The sequence below is a fragment of the Cydia fagiglandana genome, chromosome 6 (genome assembly GCF_963556715.1).
Source record: "Cydia fagiglandana chromosome 6, ilCydFagi1.1, whole genome shotgun sequence".
NCBI lineage: Eukaryota > Metazoa > Arthropoda > Insecta > Lepidoptera > Tortricidae > Cydia > Cydia fagiglandana.
The window spans coordinates 10,902,922-10,920,192 of record NC_085937.1 but is presented as its reverse complement, the minus strand read 5'-3'; the positions used below and the strand labels follow the sequence as shown (position 1 = coordinate 10,920,192).

At 40.8% G+C, this 17,271-nt stretch overlaps 1 protein-coding gene across 2 annotated transcripts; it reads right to left on the bottom strand.

Moving 5' to 3' along the window:
• Positions 1-410: 410 nt before the first annotated feature.
• LOC134665202 (vigilin) lies at positions 411-17,133 on the bottom strand. Of its 2 annotated transcripts, none has more exons than XM_063522070.1 (18): positions 17,062-17,133; positions 16,924-16,986; positions 15,236-15,500; positions 14,108-14,323; positions 13,531-13,737; positions 12,867-13,082; positions 12,405-12,588; positions 10,721-10,851; positions 10,298-10,481; positions 9,316-10,049; positions 8,358-8,580; positions 7,133-7,419; positions 6,410-6,652; positions 4,844-4,981; positions 4,332-4,426; positions 2,832-3,045; positions 2,313-2,525; positions 411-1,832 (listed from the first exon to the last, which is right to left on the bottom strand). In XM_063522070.1, exons 3-18 carry the CDS (start codon positions 15,449-15,451, stop codon positions 1,515-1,517), a joined length of 3,819 nt encoding a protein of 1,272 aa, XP_063378140.1. In that variant the 5' UTR covers positions 15,452-15,500; positions 16,924-16,986; positions 17,062-17,133; the 3' UTR covers positions 411-1,514. The 2 variants fall into 2 exon arrangements, with proteins under 2 accessions (XP_063378140.1, XP_063378141.1); XM_063522071.1 differs by having other exon boundaries at positions 15,236-15,497; positions 16,920-16,986; positions 17,062-17,076.
• Positions 17,134-17,271: the final 138 nt, after the last annotated feature.

The following is a 17,271-nucleotide window of genomic DNA, read 5'->3' as shown; positions in this document are numbered from 1 at the left end:
TGATATTTGAGCCGTCTAAATTAATGCCCCCAAACAAAAAGACTAGCGTCACAAATTGCTATTCTTGCGTTCGCACCTCCATTTTATCGGTAATAATCGGCGAGCCAAATTGTCGTTTGCGTTCACACGGTCTGATTTGATCGGACAATTTAATCAGATTGGCGAAAAATTGTCCCGTCTGGACTGTGTCTTATGGTGCAATGCTTGCACAAGCTCGGCAAGCACATTAAGAATGCACTTTTGCATTAGAATGACCCAGAGAGCTATTTAAGCATTGAAATATCTCATAATCTATTTTTTTCAAATGTTATATTCTCTTTGTCTTCCACAAAATTACAGTATGACTTAAAAGATGCGGTAATCTTTTTGATGATGTTGTCGGTAGATATATTTTTGAAAGGAAACACTACTTCAATTCTTGTAAAAGATTTATTATTAATATATTTCAAACACAATTTGCTATGTACAAATTACTTTGTAAAAATATTCATTCTCGAGTTTTATATTACTGATTCATTTTATTGTTATAGGCAACACTTACAAAACATAGTATAGAAAAAATAAGATATGAAAATTATTATGAAAAAAATAGACATTTTATTATAATTTTAAACAATAAGTACACAGAAACATTTAAATTATGCACTCAACTAGGACAAAACACGAAATGTATGGTAAGGATCCTCCGGAACGACGCGAGAAAGAAACTTATGAAATATTGTATACATATGTAGACTATTGATAGTTTTAGATTAAATAGGAATAGCTTTTAATACTTAAAATTATCCAACGTGTTATGAAAATTAGTTGTGTTAGTATATCGAAGATAGCATAGCTCAAGGCGGTTCAGAGGATTCTTAAAACAAAACGGGTATATTTCGTATATCAGAATAGCGATATCAACAACTTAGTCAAATGGCATCTTCCATATTAACATTACATGGTATATAGTTCATTAAAAATAACATCATGCGTACACAAATACGTTAAAATAATAACTAATCGATCAGCCAATTTCGTTGCTATAGTTCGGAACGAAAATGAATTATCGGAAAATGCAGCAATCTCACTGGACGCGTAAAAATAGATTGTCGCCTAAATAATGACAGCTAATCTATATAATAAGTAAATCATCGTGTCCCGGAGCGGCCGCGCAGTCGAAATAGGCCGACCGATCGCGTCGCGGCCCGCACACGTCGGGGAATCAAAAACTTGATTTCTTTCATCGACAATTAATAATAATAATCGTTCTATACTATGAACAAAAATACATAATTTTATGTAAATATATAACATTCGATTATATAAGTTACGCTCCTTTTTCGTGTAAATCTTTTTAGAACAAAAAATTCCCGCTCCCCCCGGCGCGGACGCGAAGGCGGAACGCGCGCACGAAACATAACCGCGCAACAATTTCGAGGAGGCCACAACCGCGACGGTCGTCCCCGCACGAGTCACCAGTGTAAAGGAAAGTAACTCATATAACTGCGGCCGCAGGTCGGAGCGCGGGGCGACTAGCGGCGCGGGCCCCAGGCGGCTCCGGCGGCGGCCGGGGCGGGCTGCGGTGCAGGCGCGGCGGCGGCGGCGGCGGCGGCGGCGCGCGGCGCGCCCGGCATGGTGGGGAAGTCGCGCGTGGACGCCGTGTCGGGCGCGCGCTGCTCCCACGGCCCGCCGCGCACCACGAACCCGGCCGCCGGCGGCCCGCCCGCGCCCGCCGCGCCCGCCCCGCCGGCGCCGGCGCCCGGGGCCGCGGCCGGCTCGCTGGCCAGCGCCTCGCCGAAGTCCAGCGACGGCGCCGCGGGCCGCGTGTAACGGTCTGCGACGTCTTGCAGCTGAGGGAACGGAACACCGTTGTAGCGTTACATGTACCCCTGGCTTTTTAAAATATTGACTAGTGAGCTCTGAATGGCGAGATCTATTTTGGTATCTTGATTTCATCGTATTATACCACTGGAGAAATCCCGAGGCGGAGAATGTTACCTTTGTTCTTTATTTAAAAATCATTATCGAATTATAGCAAACTGAGGGGCTACCGCGAGATCAAAAATTCGCAAAATGCGGGGACCTTTCTCTTTTACTCCAATGAAAGCGTAATTAGAGTGACAGAGAAAATGCTCGCAATTTGCGAACTTCCATTTTCGCGGTTATAGCCCTGCTCCGCTTAGTACACTTGGTGCCTAACATAAGTGTCCACCTTTTTTGTGCAATATGGATGTCGCAGTATTTGTATGGACACGGCCGCTATATGACGGCACCGCTATCCTAGGAAAACCGATCTTAACTGTAGATACAAAATATAGTAAGTATCTTACGTATTCCTCGGCCACGTTGAGCAGATGGTCCTTGGCGTCGAGCACGTTGTCCTCGTCACCGGTGATGACGACGATGCTGTCGTCGCCCTGGCGCGGGAAGCGGATGTCCACCTTGTACTCGTCCATGATCTTGCGGATGTTCTTGCCGCGCTGCCCGATCAGCCGTCTGTGGACTCGCGGGTCGATGTCCACTTCCTCGCGGTATTGGTTGTCCTGGGGATAAAGGAACGAGTTAGTGACTTTGTTGTTTTCTACTCATTTGGTAGGCCCGTCTCTTGACTTTTGTCACGTGATACACTATTTAAAATTTAGTTTTTAGGTTATTTCAGAATTCACTCATCTCATACTTTTACAAAATGGAACCGGCGGATAGTTGATTCAAATCACTGTTTTATCGTATTTAAATGTTGTTAAAAAAATTCCTACAACAAATATTTGACTATTTAACGTTAAGGGCCCTTTCACATTGGCGATTTTCGAGCGAGTTGAAGCATTGAAAGGATAAAGTGAGCATGTTACCAGCTGATGGACGATGGCCATGATGGCGTCCTTGGCCTGGTGCGCCTTGTCCTCGTAGCCCTGGATGGTGATGACGTCATCGTCGGGCTCGCCGCGCTTGGGCAGGTTGATCTGCACGCCGTAGTCGGTGCGGATCTTGGTGATCACCACGCCGCTCTTGCCGATCACCAGGGGGTGGTATTCCGGATCCACCTTGAACTTCAGCTCGTATGACCTGTGATGAGAGAGATTAAGTTAGATTGCGATTTTGCGATTGGCATGTAGCGTTATTGATAAAGGTTTATAATATTACATTTTATTTGTTTGTTAATAATACTAATTCAGCATATATACGTCCCACTGCTGGGCACAGGACGGACGTTCATAAGCAAGAGACTATCGTCCTGTTTTACGTAACTATTATAATATTTTCTTAAATCCAATGATGATTATGACCAGTTATTTCATAAAGCCTTAATCAATACTTAATACACATATCCAATTAAACAAAATCGGAATCGGTGTTATTTTCAAACACAAATATGAATATTTTCGAATACTAATAGTATCAGCTCACTCAAAACACTTATCAAAATAACCCCCATACACCTTATTTGTATCTTGCACATTTGTAACAACCAACAGCACTAAGGTACCAAAGGTTCTCAGATATTTTTAAATTCTATGTTTTTCAAAACAAAGAGAAAAAACAATGGTTACGAAACAGAAGTGAAGATAGAAGTTAAAAATTATGCAGAATGTTTCATTATACGGCCCTAATCCATATGTATGAGGGCAATGACGACACTCGCACAATTACACGTCCACTTCAAATAAATGTTTGTCACGACGTGCAATTGTACGTTATGAGAAGCCGTTAGTAACACACTAGTACCATCGCCCACACTGTTAACTGTCCATCGGTGGACCTTATGCCTTTTATAATAAGGTCCATCGATGGACAGTTAAGAGTGTTGCTTATTGTACAAGTAAGAAAATCTAGAATACATACTAGATTTTTTAAGGGGCACCGAACGGCTTGACCGTACGGTGAAATAAAATTTTCCAAATATATTTTTGTGATATTTTCAATTTGAATGCCCCACTTCGTTGGCCGGTGTAAGATTTGTTTCTTTAGGTCGCGCGAGTGGAGAACATTATCCGCCATATACTCGTAGTTTTATTTCTGGCGTCAGAGACGGCGGCAATGGAGATGGCGCAAGCATTCTGACGATGCTTTATACAGCTAACTTGTTTAAGGCACTTACTAGTTATGCATACTTATAACATGAAAGTCCGTAATTAGGAAACTAATAATAATTAAAAGTCGGTAAAGTCGATTGACATAAATTAAAAAACCAGAAAGGTCTCTTACGGTCATATCCGCGTAGCTAAGCGGGCACATTAATCAGTAGCCGTCGTCACTGACATATTTATTCAATAATCTATTCTAGTTACATTTCGACTGGCCTGTAACAATATAATGATTCCTTCTTTTGATTATGTCTGTTCTGTACGTACCTCAAGGCTCTGTCTTCCTTTTCTTTTTCCATCTCGACGATCTTCTCGGCAAGTGCTTCTTTCGCCTTTTCAACATTTGTAGGCGTTCCAGTTACCTGTTAGATATACAATACAATATAATAAAACTATTGAATAACAAAGGATTTCATCCCACTTAATACAAGTTTCAATAAAATTGTTAAATCGATAATGTTTCTAACATGATCGTGCTGCTGACATTCTAATGCCTAGTGGTAATAAATGTAACTGTAAAAAAATGTAACCCCTACGTCTACCTAACCTAACATCAAATTATTATGAATTTGTTGGTTGTGCATTGTTCAACTTGTTTGGTTGGATATGACCTTACGACCTTAGCGATAAAATAAAGTGTCACGAAATTACCCCATCTGAGCATGTTGCTGGCGACTTCCAGCGCTGATCTTCCGATGAGACCATCAAGTGAGAAATAATCACGGAAGGTAAAGACAAAAGAAAAAAAAATTTTGCACACAAATGGTCTCGCAACGTACCTTAACGATGTCAGAGGGTTCGTCGTTGGGCGGCAGCAGGATATGGACGTCGTAGGTCTGCATGAGCTCTCGCCGCTTCTGTCCCGCCAGTAGCCTGTGCAGGTCGTTCGGGACTTCCACCTCGATGGTGATGGGGACCTGGCCATACAACTCTCGTTAATACATATTTGACGACCGGTCTGGCCTAGTGGGTAGTGACCCTGCCTGCGAAGCCGATGGTCCTGGGTTTAAATCCCAGTAAGGGCATTTATTTGTATGATGATACAGATATTTGTTCCTGAGTCATGGGTGTTTTCTGTGTATTTCAGTATTTGTATATTATATATATCGTTGTCGGAGTACCCACAACACAAGCCTTCTTGAGCTTACTGTGGGACTTGGTCAATCTGTCTAAGAATGTCCTGTAATATAATTACACAAACAGGTCTACCGCGATATATTTTCATTGTTTTTACCTTAAATTCTGTCCTTTCAGTGAGTTGCACCAGCTGTGGTCACGGAAAGACTGGTGCAACTCAGCTGAAACGTTATTCGCGGTAGATCGGTTGTGTAAATAAATATGAGTACAAAAGTTTAAAGTGTTATATCTCGTGAATACGTTAAAAATCTCATTAGTTCTATCGAAGGCACACCTTTTTCATTTGTATTGTTGATATTAAACTTTTCGAGGCCAACAACGGATATATACGAACCGCAAGTCCAACGTCAAAGACGGATTAATCCGTCACAGACCACAGCGCAACATAGACCTACGCGCATATGCATTAAGTTCAATTTCAGTTTTGACACTTAGGTGGTGTCTGTGTGACAGCTTTTATGTTTGATACGGCGTCAAAATGGTGAACTAAGCAACGGTCTCCTTCTACTCTTAGGGCTCATTTAGGCGATGCGAGTTTTATTACATTGCGATTTTTGATTGGTCGGCTGAATCGGACGTTACCAACAGTCCGCAATGTAACTAATATTGCATGCGAGTTAGGGCGCCGTCTAAATCAGCCCTTACGCCGACCGAGATTGAAATTGATAAAATGTGCATACCAATTTGCCTTATCAATGTAGCATATCGCGTTTGTATTTAGTTTATAAATGGAACAATATTGATTGTTGATGTAGAATCAACTAAACTTCATTTACGTAAATTGTTCATGATTATTAATGAGCTTAATGCGTTTGATATAATTAGATGAATTAGTCCAGTAATGTTAATTATTTTGACAAGTAAGTGCTTTTATTAACTAATGAAATTCGCCGATTTATTTCTTCTTTTTAGTATTTGTTGCTATAGTCGCAACAGAAATATACATCATCTGTGAAAATTTCAACTATCACGATTCATGAGATACAGCCCGGTGACAGACAGATGGAAAGTGTAGTCTTAGTAATAGGGTCCCGTTTTTAGTTTTACCCTTTGGGTACGGAACCGTAAAAAAAGATGTGTCATAACCTGTTCGAGCAGAGCCTTAGGGCCACCCCACATTTGGCGTCTTTCGAGATGTGGGGTGGCCCTAAGTAATAGGGTCCCGTTTTTACCCTTTGGATACGAACCCTAAAAAAAAGTGTCAATACCTGTTCGAGCAGCGCCTTCTTGGCGGCCTCGCAGTTCTCGGGGCGGCCGGTGATGCGGATCACGTCGTTGGCGGCGTGCTCGTCGTCGCCGTTGCGCACGGGGATGTCGGCGCCCTCGGCCGTGTCGCGCTCCGGGAACTTGATCTGCACGTCGAACTCGGCCGTGATGTCCTTCACCTTGGAGCCGCGCGCGCCCATCACGGTGCGGTGGTGCTTTTGCGGAATCACGCATTCGATCGTGACCTGCGTGTCACAATATTTTGGTTAGTTACAGAGTATATGAAGTATGGATTCTAGCCACAATTTTCTAAAGTTAGATTGCACAAGAAACTAATGTGTGCGATAAATATTCTATAAGGCTTTGTAGCATGTAAGAGTTCCTAAAAAGGTGACAAAAGAGTTCCGTTCGTGAATCGGGCCACAGGTCTTATAATTCTCATAAAAGTTATAGAGATGTTTCAATTGTTTCATGAAATATAACACAAACGGAGCCTCTCTCTCGTGATCTGTTTCTGCTCTCTCATTAGCAACCGACCTAAGCTTCTAAATCCTCGATGATGTCATTGATCCTCTGCTTAGCGGCCTCTATGCAGTCCTTAGGGCCCTCGAGCACGACGCGGTCACTGTTGACGGCCTAGCGCCGAAAGATATGCACGCTGCCGCGGCGCGTAACGGTAGTCTTATACATTCCCATAAACAATAAATAGTAGATGAGTAACCGACCTTAGCTTCCAAATCCTCGATGATCTCGTTGATCCTCTGCTTGGCGGCCTCGATGCAGTCCTTGGGCCCCTTGAGCACGACGCGGTCGCTGTTGACGCCCTGGCGCGGGAAGGAGATCTGCACGCCGCCGCAGTCGTCGGCGATGCGGCGCAGCACCTCGCCGCGGCGCGCCACGAAGTGCCGGTGGTGGCGCGGCGCCACCGCCATCTCGCTCTCGGACACGTTGCTGATCTCGGCCACGGCCGCCTCCAGTTGCTTGCGGGCGGCCTCCACTTGCTCCTCGCGGCCTGTTTGTACGAAACATAATAGTAGTGTCACTTTTGCAAAAAGACCGCCCAATCTACCTAATTCCCCAATCGAACTATCATTTTAGTACAAAATCAAATACATTGGGTAGTAGATTGCACAGTTCAGACGGCGCAGTACGACCTCATTTACACGAAATTTAGTTAGTTCTTTTCTATTTTTTACCTTCACAGGGGTCAGGGGTAAGAATGAATATCGAAAACACGCCGCCAAAAAGTATAATACTTGTAATATTAACCTTATGATGGATTTTATCTATGGGCCAATAGGCCTGAAAATAAACATTTTTCATTTATTCATTCATTCTTAACAATGCAAAATTTAAATGGATAAAGAATTTACGACACCTACTTGTACTGTCCGCAATTTAAGCCGAAGACGCGTAGTAACATTTCTCATTCACTCTTGTGTGGTCATGGTAAAAGAGAGTGAGATAGCGATATATCCTCAATTTAGTTTGCTCTCCTACTAATCAAAAGTTACATTACTTTATCATAAGAAAAGATACATTGATTGAGTAAGATGCGTAAAATCTAACAGGCCTATTCGGATTTCGAGATAATCACAAGATCTAGAGACGATTTAGAGATCAACTAGATCTACATTAGATATCGATTAGATGTGACTTGGATATCTAAGTCATAACTTGTCGAAATCGTTCAAGGACCTCCAGAATCGCGAAAACGTCAAATTTGACATATCTATCTTACAAATATCTTTAAATTATCCATATCGTAACTTGTTGAAGTCTAGTAGAAATCTAATTCATTTTCCGAATCGAGCCGTAAGACAATTTCGTTTCGAATTTGACAAGTAAACAAGATGGCGCTTTTAGCTCCATACATTTTGCCGTTTTTTTCTTAGACTTCATCAATGCTCTTTGTCATAAGGTAGAACAGAGTGAGAGATAGGTACTCACCGATGATAAAGATGGCTTCCTTGTCCTCATCCTTATCAGTGGGGAAGATGATGCGAGCGCCGGTGTGTTCGCGGATCTTGCGAATGTTCGCGCCGCTCTTGCCGATGAGGAACTTGTGGTGCTCGGCGCGAGCGCGCACGGTGGCCGTGTGCGACGTCAGCTCGCGTTCGGACGCGTGGGCGAGCAGCTGCGCTTTCGCTTTCTCTACATCTTCACCTGGCCCCTGAGAATAAAAATGTTACATTTAAATACGTAATTTGCGAATAATGTGAAATGCAAGGAATTGTATTTACAAATAAATAGAAATAGAGACCATGGAAAAATGTGTAGAGAACATGTTTAAGATCGAACGATCACAATAATTCAGCCAGCATCATATACCTAGAGTGACCAGTATGACTAAATATATCGGGGTGGCCGCTATCTATTTGATCCTGACTATATTAAAATGAAAACTCTATGTGTTATACTTCGTTTTTTTTAGCATTAGAAATAAGGTAAACAATCTTGATGTGTATTTTAATTGAAAAACACGTTTTAAAAATAAGTTACGGCAAATATTATTAATCTAATACGATAATTTATACTCTTCTGCTTTCATAAGTAATAGTTACTGATTTTTAAAAAGCGTTTTTCAATTAAAAGACTAGTCAAGATTCTTTCAAGTTCTTTCTAATGCTAAAAAAACGAACTATAGAATCTTCCCAACATCCTAAGGATTTTGGATTGTGAAAGATAATATGTACTGTGGTTTAATGGTGTGGTAGAGCGTCGAGAGATGTCGAATATTAGGTAAGGATTTTATGAGAACAGGCCGAGTAGGTATATACGTAATTCCTCGCTGGTAGTGAGGAATTACTTGCCACGCTCTATCGCGTAGCTGAATGTCGCAAGATTTGAACAATATAACAATACAAAAAGGTATCGAGGTAAAGGGTGAGATAACGGTGAAAGTTACCTTGATAACGACTTTGTCACTGTCGCTATCGGCCGCTGGGAACTTAATGAGCACGCCGCCGCACTCCTCCATGATGGAGTGGATGAGCTTGCCGCCGGCGCCGATCAGCGAGTTGTAGTACTTGGGCGGGATCGTCACTTCCTCGGTGACCACATTCGCCTTCTCGTTGTGGATCTGTTGGATCTTCTTCACCGCTTCCTCGACGTTCTCTCGCTTGCCGCGCACCGTGATGACGTCACTGTCGTCCCCTTCGGCCGGTAGATCGATCTGCGTCTGCGTCTCGTCCCTGATCTTTCTCAGGTTAGCGCCACCCTTCCCGATGATAAACTTGTGGAACTGCTTGAAGATTGGCACTTCTTGGACGTATGACGATTCTGCGATTTCTTTGATCATCTTGTTAAGGTGCTTCTCGCATTTCTCGATGTCTTCCTGAGGTCCTCTCAGTTTGATCGGACTCCTCTTTTGCCCCTGGTCGGGTAAAGTGATCAACACGCGTTCGAATTTCTCGCGTATCTCTTTAATCCTGTCCCCTCTTACGCCAATGAGGGACTTAATATACCTATGGTCAACATAGACTTCTTTTGATCTTTCGTTTTCTAATTTCATGACCATTTCTCTTAGCTTCCTTTCTGCGTCAGCTACCCCTTGATGGCTGCCTTCGATACGAATTACATTGTTTCCTTCTGCTTCAATAATATTAATAACTACACCAGTCTCATCCTTCAGTCTGTTAACTGAAAATAAAATAAAACACGGTGTATTTTACTGATTTAACCCAGAACTTAATTGTAAATGGAATAATAGAGGATATATTTTTCTAATATTAAGATGCTATATGCTCAGTCATCTCATCTGTCTGCTCAATGAAACGGAACAAACAGTATCTGACACTCTGTGAGTCAAAACTCGGAATTAAAAATGTTACATATACTTTTCGAATATTATGCACAAGAGAATATACCTGCAACGTTTGTAAACTTACTGTTAGCTCCACTTTTGCCAATAATGTGTTTGAAGAATTTGGGATCGACGGAGAGTTCAACGTATGTGAGCGTGGCGATCAGATTCTTGACGAAGTCGTTGAGTTCCACTTGCGCGCGCTCCACTTCCTCGGGGGGCCCGTCGATCTTAACCTTGTCCTCGGAATGCGTTATGTCAACATGCACCTACAAAATAAACATTACATTGTACAAATTATGGACAAAGTATTCTCATTTTTTTTCGAGAGCATTATGGGCAATTTTTTTATCTGTTGTTGATTTTTACCCTCTGATTTTGAAGATATTTTTCACTCGCCATAAGTTTGTTCGTAAAACGCCTTTTCCCTTGTTTACCAGCAGTATTCGTTATATATTAATTCCCGTATGTAGGTCACATTTATTTACGTACTAAAGGGTGAACGTACCTTAGAGAAGTCCTGAGTAATCTTTTTAATGTTCGAGCCGTTCTTTCCGATTATGTATTTGTGTATCCATGTGGGAGCGTCAACTGTTGCCGTTTTCACTGAGTTCGCTTTTTCACACACCTTCGATAAAGCTGTCAAAGAGAATATCATTTAAGACGAAACAGGAGCTGAGTTTTAAATATTTTAGGTAAATATACCCTTCTCGCTAACGGAAGCTGCTCCTAAAACTAGTGCGATAAGGACAAGGCGAAAAATCCTGCGTAAAAATCTCAAAAATCGAGGTTTCGTACTCGACTGTTTCCTCCTCCAAAACTTAACCAATCCTAACCAAACTTAGAAATCTAAATGATTATAAAATTATCTGTGTCGGACCGTTTTGCTTTTTTGGCTAATTGATATCAGTTTTGAATACCACGCCTCTCATTGTGGCATAGTCAATTAGGCCCTTTTGACCATTTTCGAAGGGCATTTTATAGCGCCTTAAAAAACACAAATATCAAAAAAAGCAAAATGGTCCGACACAGGTATTGACAATATTAATCTGTGTTGAAAAAATCATTGCTCTAGCATCAAAACCCACGGAGGAAACAGTCGAATACGTTTGTATGGAGAAATAACCACTCCTGTTGGTTCTTAATAAGCTATTTTGCGAGTATAGATAAAAATAGTATTATTTTTGGGCTTCATCATTATAAAATTATCAAACTTCTTCTTAGGGTGGTATTCCATCTGTCCAATATCATTGCGTCTCACTATCTCATTAAGCAAAATGTGAGACAAAATACACATTGTACAAAGAAAATTATGCTCCCACACTGGTAGTTAAATAACGTTATATAACAGCCAGTGTGAGAGCACTATAACGCCAAGTTAATTATATGTTATGTGGCATATACATACCTAATTAATCAAGGTACTACACACGAATGGAATGCTTATCGATCGATATCGAATCGATTGGTCGAGCGTACCAATTGAATTGATTGATGAATATCACAAATAAGTAAATAGGTACTTCTAGTCCACTCTGGACATAGGCACGAATCTCCCGAGTAGTAGGGAAATCTGTATCTATGTGTTTATATCAAAATGCTTTATATGTGTAGGACATGACGTTATTAGGCACAATGAAATTGAATAAAATCAGTTCTCATTAACATAAAAGACTTGAGTCATTAAATATCACAGATGCCATATAATAGTTTTCGAGTAAACAAATCGAACAAGAGTATGCGAAGACCGCATTATTCGCATTAAATAGACTCCGACCACGCTAAATTCACACCAAGTTCTAAGTCAAATAAGGTATAAAAATCGATTTTTGGTCGAAGGCAAAAAAAACTAAAATGTCAAATAACTTTTTGACCCCTGGTTGGTCGACTGGTAAATCATTACAAATCAAATCATAAACGTCTACTAAAGTTGACAAGCCGATAATTGTCCTTTGGGATTGGGATCCTAAAGGGATTTCCGACGTATTGGTATGATGGAATTATCGGCTATTATTATTGGATGGATTATTATCGGCTTGTCAACTTTAGCAGATGTTTATGAATAAAGGGGAAAGTAACTCACCTTGTAGTAGATGGCGATCACAATAGATCAAGAATGGTCGCAGTGATACATAGGCTTTGGAGCCTTATATAGCCCCTAATAAAGAAGAAGAAGAAGAAGAAGAACTCACCAAGGCCGATTTTGTTGTGAGGTCCGTGCAGAGTGATGGTGCCGGTGGGCGAGTCCGGGGGCGGCATCTCGACGGAGACGCCGGTCTCCTTGAGGATCTCCTGGATGGTGGTCCCGCGGGCGCCGATCACGTACTTGTGCTGCGACTTCGGCACTTCCACGCGCACCGTCGAGCATTTCTTGGCCTGTTGGCGATGGATTTATTACATTACTGCACTTTTTAAAGTTTCAAATGCTTCAGACAATCATATTACGCGTCTTAATTTAGTCATTGGGTGACAAATGACCAAAGAATTATTGATTGAAGTAGAGATGTAAAGTCCAAGTAAAATCGTCCCCTTGAATTTGACAGCTCTTAAATGGTGCAGTTGACGACCAAAGTTACCGCATAAAGTCAGTACATTATGCGGTAAGTTTGGTCGTCAACCGTGCCTGAATGAATGTGTGGTAGATGTCTACATACCATGTCCTCAGCGATCTGCTCAATCTGTGCCTTAGCGGCCAGCACTCCGTTCTTCTCCCCGGCGACGACGATCTCCTCGCTCTGCGTGGAGGCGGGCGGGATGTGGATGCGCGCGCCGGTCTCGGCCGTGAGCGCGGCCACGCGCTCGCCGTACGGGCCCTGGATGAACGGGTGGTAGATCTTCGGGACGGTGATCCTTTCGAAAGCCTTGCGCGACTGTAAAAAAATTTTAGCCATTAATAATTTATTTATTCAGTGGGCTTTGTGAAGAAAAAGCAGGTCAAGTAGATGGGAAAGCTTAGAAGACTAAAAGTCATAGTCAAGTAAATGTAATTTTTGAAAGTATACAAACATGGAGCCTAATACTCGTGTAACCAATAGTATGACGTAGTGTGCAGTTCGTTACTTAAAAATAGCATATATTAGCGCGAGCAACGTGGTAATTCTCGATTAGAGTAAGAAAAAAAAGCGCGGGACATTGCAACTTGCAACTTTGCATTGGTAGCTCTGTACTTTTATTTGGTCCAATTTACCATGGTCTAGTCTAGACCCAAAAGTTATTCAGAAGTATAATTATTATGTGATATTAGCGTTAGCACCACAAGACTTTATAATAATACAATAAGGAAATTTAGTCAACTTGAAAGACAAAGCGATTCCTTACCTGTTCCTCCGAGCAGACTCTGATCTCATGTTCGGCTTTTTCGATTCCCTCCTTGGTGCCAGTGATGGTGACAACCTCGCTGCTGTCGCCGATGGCGGGCACGCTGATCTTGGTGGCGGTCACCTTCTCAAGATCTTTCAGCTTCTGGCCCTGCTTGCCGAGGATCCAGCGGTGGTGTTCCTTGGGAATCGAGATTTGCTTGCTAGCCTGGAAAAGTGCAAAGTAGATATAGCAATAAATTATTTATTAGTATAATTATAGAAATATTCATTGGGTGGCTTTACAAAATTGAGGTCTCCATTTTCTTGAATTATAATAAATCGTGTGGTTGAGCTGTGTGTTTTCGCTAAAATAAGAGTAGATCAAAATCTTCAACTGCCTAACTATCACGGTTCATGAGACACAGCCTGGTTACAGATGTCCGTCAGTAACCAGGCTGTATCTCATGAACAGCGGACAGCTGTCCAGCGGAGTAGTAGGGTTCAGTTTTTACCCTTCGGGTATGGAACCCTAACAAATTATAATATTAAACATAGTACATATATATTTTTCAGTATACATGGGAATAATTAAATACCTGTTGCTGGAAATGGGTCAAGATCTTGCGACGCGCGTCCAGAACGGCGCTGTGTTTTCCAGTTAGGAGGAAAGTGAGGCTGCCGTCCTTGCTAGTAGATATCTCGATGTGTGCTCCGGTGTCCTTGGTGATGGCTTGACATGTCCGCAACGATTCACCCTCGCCAAACGTGTTGGCGTTATCCAGTTTCCGCTCTTCATATGGCACATGGAAAACCTACAAACATAATACATTTTATATAGAATAGGCCATCTTCAAAAACACAACACTTTGGATACACGCTAACTTAAGCTTAATAAGCTTTCATTGCGTTCTGGATTTGAACGCGAATTTGTAAGTATTTATAGCTTGATTACTATCGTTGTCCCTACATTTTGCTACACAGCAGATAATAATTGAGGCTACACTTGAATCAATTTATACACAGAAAGGCGATACGGTAAAAATACCGATGGCGAGAACGCGATTGACTATCAACTTTATTGCGTACACAAAAAAGTTGTTTTCACTTGTCGTAAATGGCGCAAATGAAATTAAAATATCATAGTGATTACGTAAGCGTGTGAGCGGCGGGTCGGTGCTGCGCGGCACGTGGCGGAGCCCGTACCTGAATTATTTCACTTTTCCCTTCATGTTTCAAGTAAAACATCATATCATCAGGTTACCATTAAAACAATGGACCTTACTCCATTGTCATAAGGCAGATGGTTATAAGTTATTGACGCCGAAAGAAACAAGTTGAATTCTGAGCCATTTGGCATAGATTGTAACATTTCATATTGAGAAAAAATATGATATCAAGATTAGATGTTACACAAATAGATATAAGATTTCATACTACTATCAATACTTTGTTTAAGCCTACAATGGCTTTCCCCTTTCACATCTACTTAGACTAGATTGATGTTCTTATGAATGAAAATTATATCAAAATTCATCTGTTGGATTGGTCAGGTCCCAATGCAAAGATGAGGCGAAAAAATTTAATGCTTTGTTATAGGAAATGAGTAGGTATGTATATTAGATTGTAAAGGTGTGTAGGTACTTTATATATTTAGTGCTATTGATGTACCTATCTCACACAGAACTTTTGAATTAAAATGCAAGAAGGATATATTATGTAATTACCTGGGTGTGCAGCGAGGAGCCAACACGCAGCTTGCTAGTAGCCTGCTGGATGTGGCGCTGCACCGGCGGCGCCGAGTGCGGCAGCGCCGGGAACAGGTCGTCGTAGGCGTTCGCCCCGCTGTTCTCGTAGCCCACGTTGTTCATCTCCTCGCCGTGCGGAATCTCCGGGTGAACCGGCAACATATCCCCAACCATCATGGATTGCTGATGCATCATTTTCGTCTCCTCCAGCAGTCCTTGTCCGCGCCAAGTCGTTACAGTACTACAGCAAAAAAGATAATACTGTTTATTGCTCCAACCAAGGTTATACTGCTTTCTCATTTACACTTACTTAGTTATAACAAGTGTAAAAGAGATACATTACAATGCATGCACATTAAAGCATTACATCAACTGATGTTTGAACAGCTGTTTAAATTAAAATACAATTATGTGAAACAAAAAAGTTGAATATGTACTCGTGATATCAATTTAGCCCTAAGTGTCTCAAATGTATTACTCTGAAATTCAGATTCAATGCTTCATTAAAATTACATTTAATCAAACTTTTAAGTAATTTTATTTTTTTACATTATTCTAACACCAGATGTGAAGATAGGATATATTATAAAACATTTACTGACATGACATGCACCTAAGGTATGGGTACAATGTAACTTCAGTATGTTACCCCTTGACTTTACAAGAGTAATTGATAACCTACATGTTGTTATCAGTAAATTATTACAATCATAAGAAGTGCAAGCGAAAAAAGATTTATCTTACAACTTCATTTGAGTAAGCAGAATTTTTAACTGAATGTTGTTTCCAAGGCCTAAATTGGATAAAAAATGTATGACATTATCTAATAGCTCCAATGATCACATTCATAATCTTATCTAATTAAAGTAATCACATTATCTTTAGATTTAGTTTTATTTATTCAGTTCTAATCATGTAACTGTATTTGTCAAATATGTATAAAATACTAAAAATGAGAGAGTCAAGATTACTAGGTGCAATTGTGATTTCCACACAAATAATCAGACAATAGATGTTTCCCTAATTAGGTAATAGGTGTTATGATCCCTCAATGTCCTCAATTGACTAAATATGTATGAATAGAGCAGAGATAATAAGGAATAATAATAAATGTATAATGTTATTTTTATTTTTCTAAAAACTTCAAACACATACCTACTTAATAACCAAAACAAATGTAAACATGGCATTCAAATAGAGTTGAGTAAAAACCAACAATAAAGCCACATTAATTTACAAAAAAATAAGAGTATAATTCTAACAACATAAGTTTAAATTACAGGGGCAAACATTTAAAGTAATGTAAAATGTGGTCTGCACATGCAGGATATCTACAGGATAATAGCTATTGCAGACAGTGATTGAGAGACAGTTAATTGAAATAAACCGCACGCAGACTTTAGTTATCTGATAAAAGTATACAAGACATGGCACACATTCTTGTTTTGACATGCTTATAGCATTTTACTTAGAATCGACGTAATTAATAAGATGAGAAGTCAAGTAGGTTATACAGTTAAACGTACATACATTATTGGTCTACGGTGCTACTTATATGAAATAATAAATATCAGCATCCCGAATTCGTGATAATACGTGTCACCTTCTTTCTCCCAACACATTTGACGTGGAACTCGTCACGATGTAATAAGTCAAGACTTACCTAAAGTACTGTAGCCAATCAACCTGAAAGTTTATCCTGTAGACGCCAGGATCGGGTTTTCTCCTTCCTGTGCGAAAATATATTCCAAATTAATTAAGTATTTTGAAGAAAACAAAAAATAATCTCCGCCACACACACGTACCCTGTGCTGCAGCAAGTGAGCGAGCGAGAAAGATGTCAAAAATTCTAGAGTTGCCAACGCGTTGAATGTCATTGGCCAATTAGGATGCGTTCAAAAATCAAGCGAAGACAAACAGACCGGGCAGTGGGCGTGAGTACTCTATGTTGGCACTACAGTTTTTTTTTAAGTTATTGCCGCTTTTTCAGTGTATGACAAATACACGATACGATT

Excerpts from the sequence above, each read along its gene's own strand:
- LOC134665202 (XM_063522070.1), bottom strand. The coding sequence starts at position 15,451 with ATGATGCATCAGCAATCCATGATGGTTGGGGATATGTTGCCGGTTCAC. Across the intron at positions 2,526-2,831 it reads TGGCCATCGTCCATCAGCTG|GACAACCAATACCGCGAGGA; the intron begins GTAACATGCTCA and ends CTTTATCCCCAG. Across the intron at positions 1,833-2,312 it reads TCAACGTGGCCGAGGAATAC|CTGCAAGACGTCGCAGACCG; the intron begins GTAAGATACTTA and ends CCGTTCCCTCAG.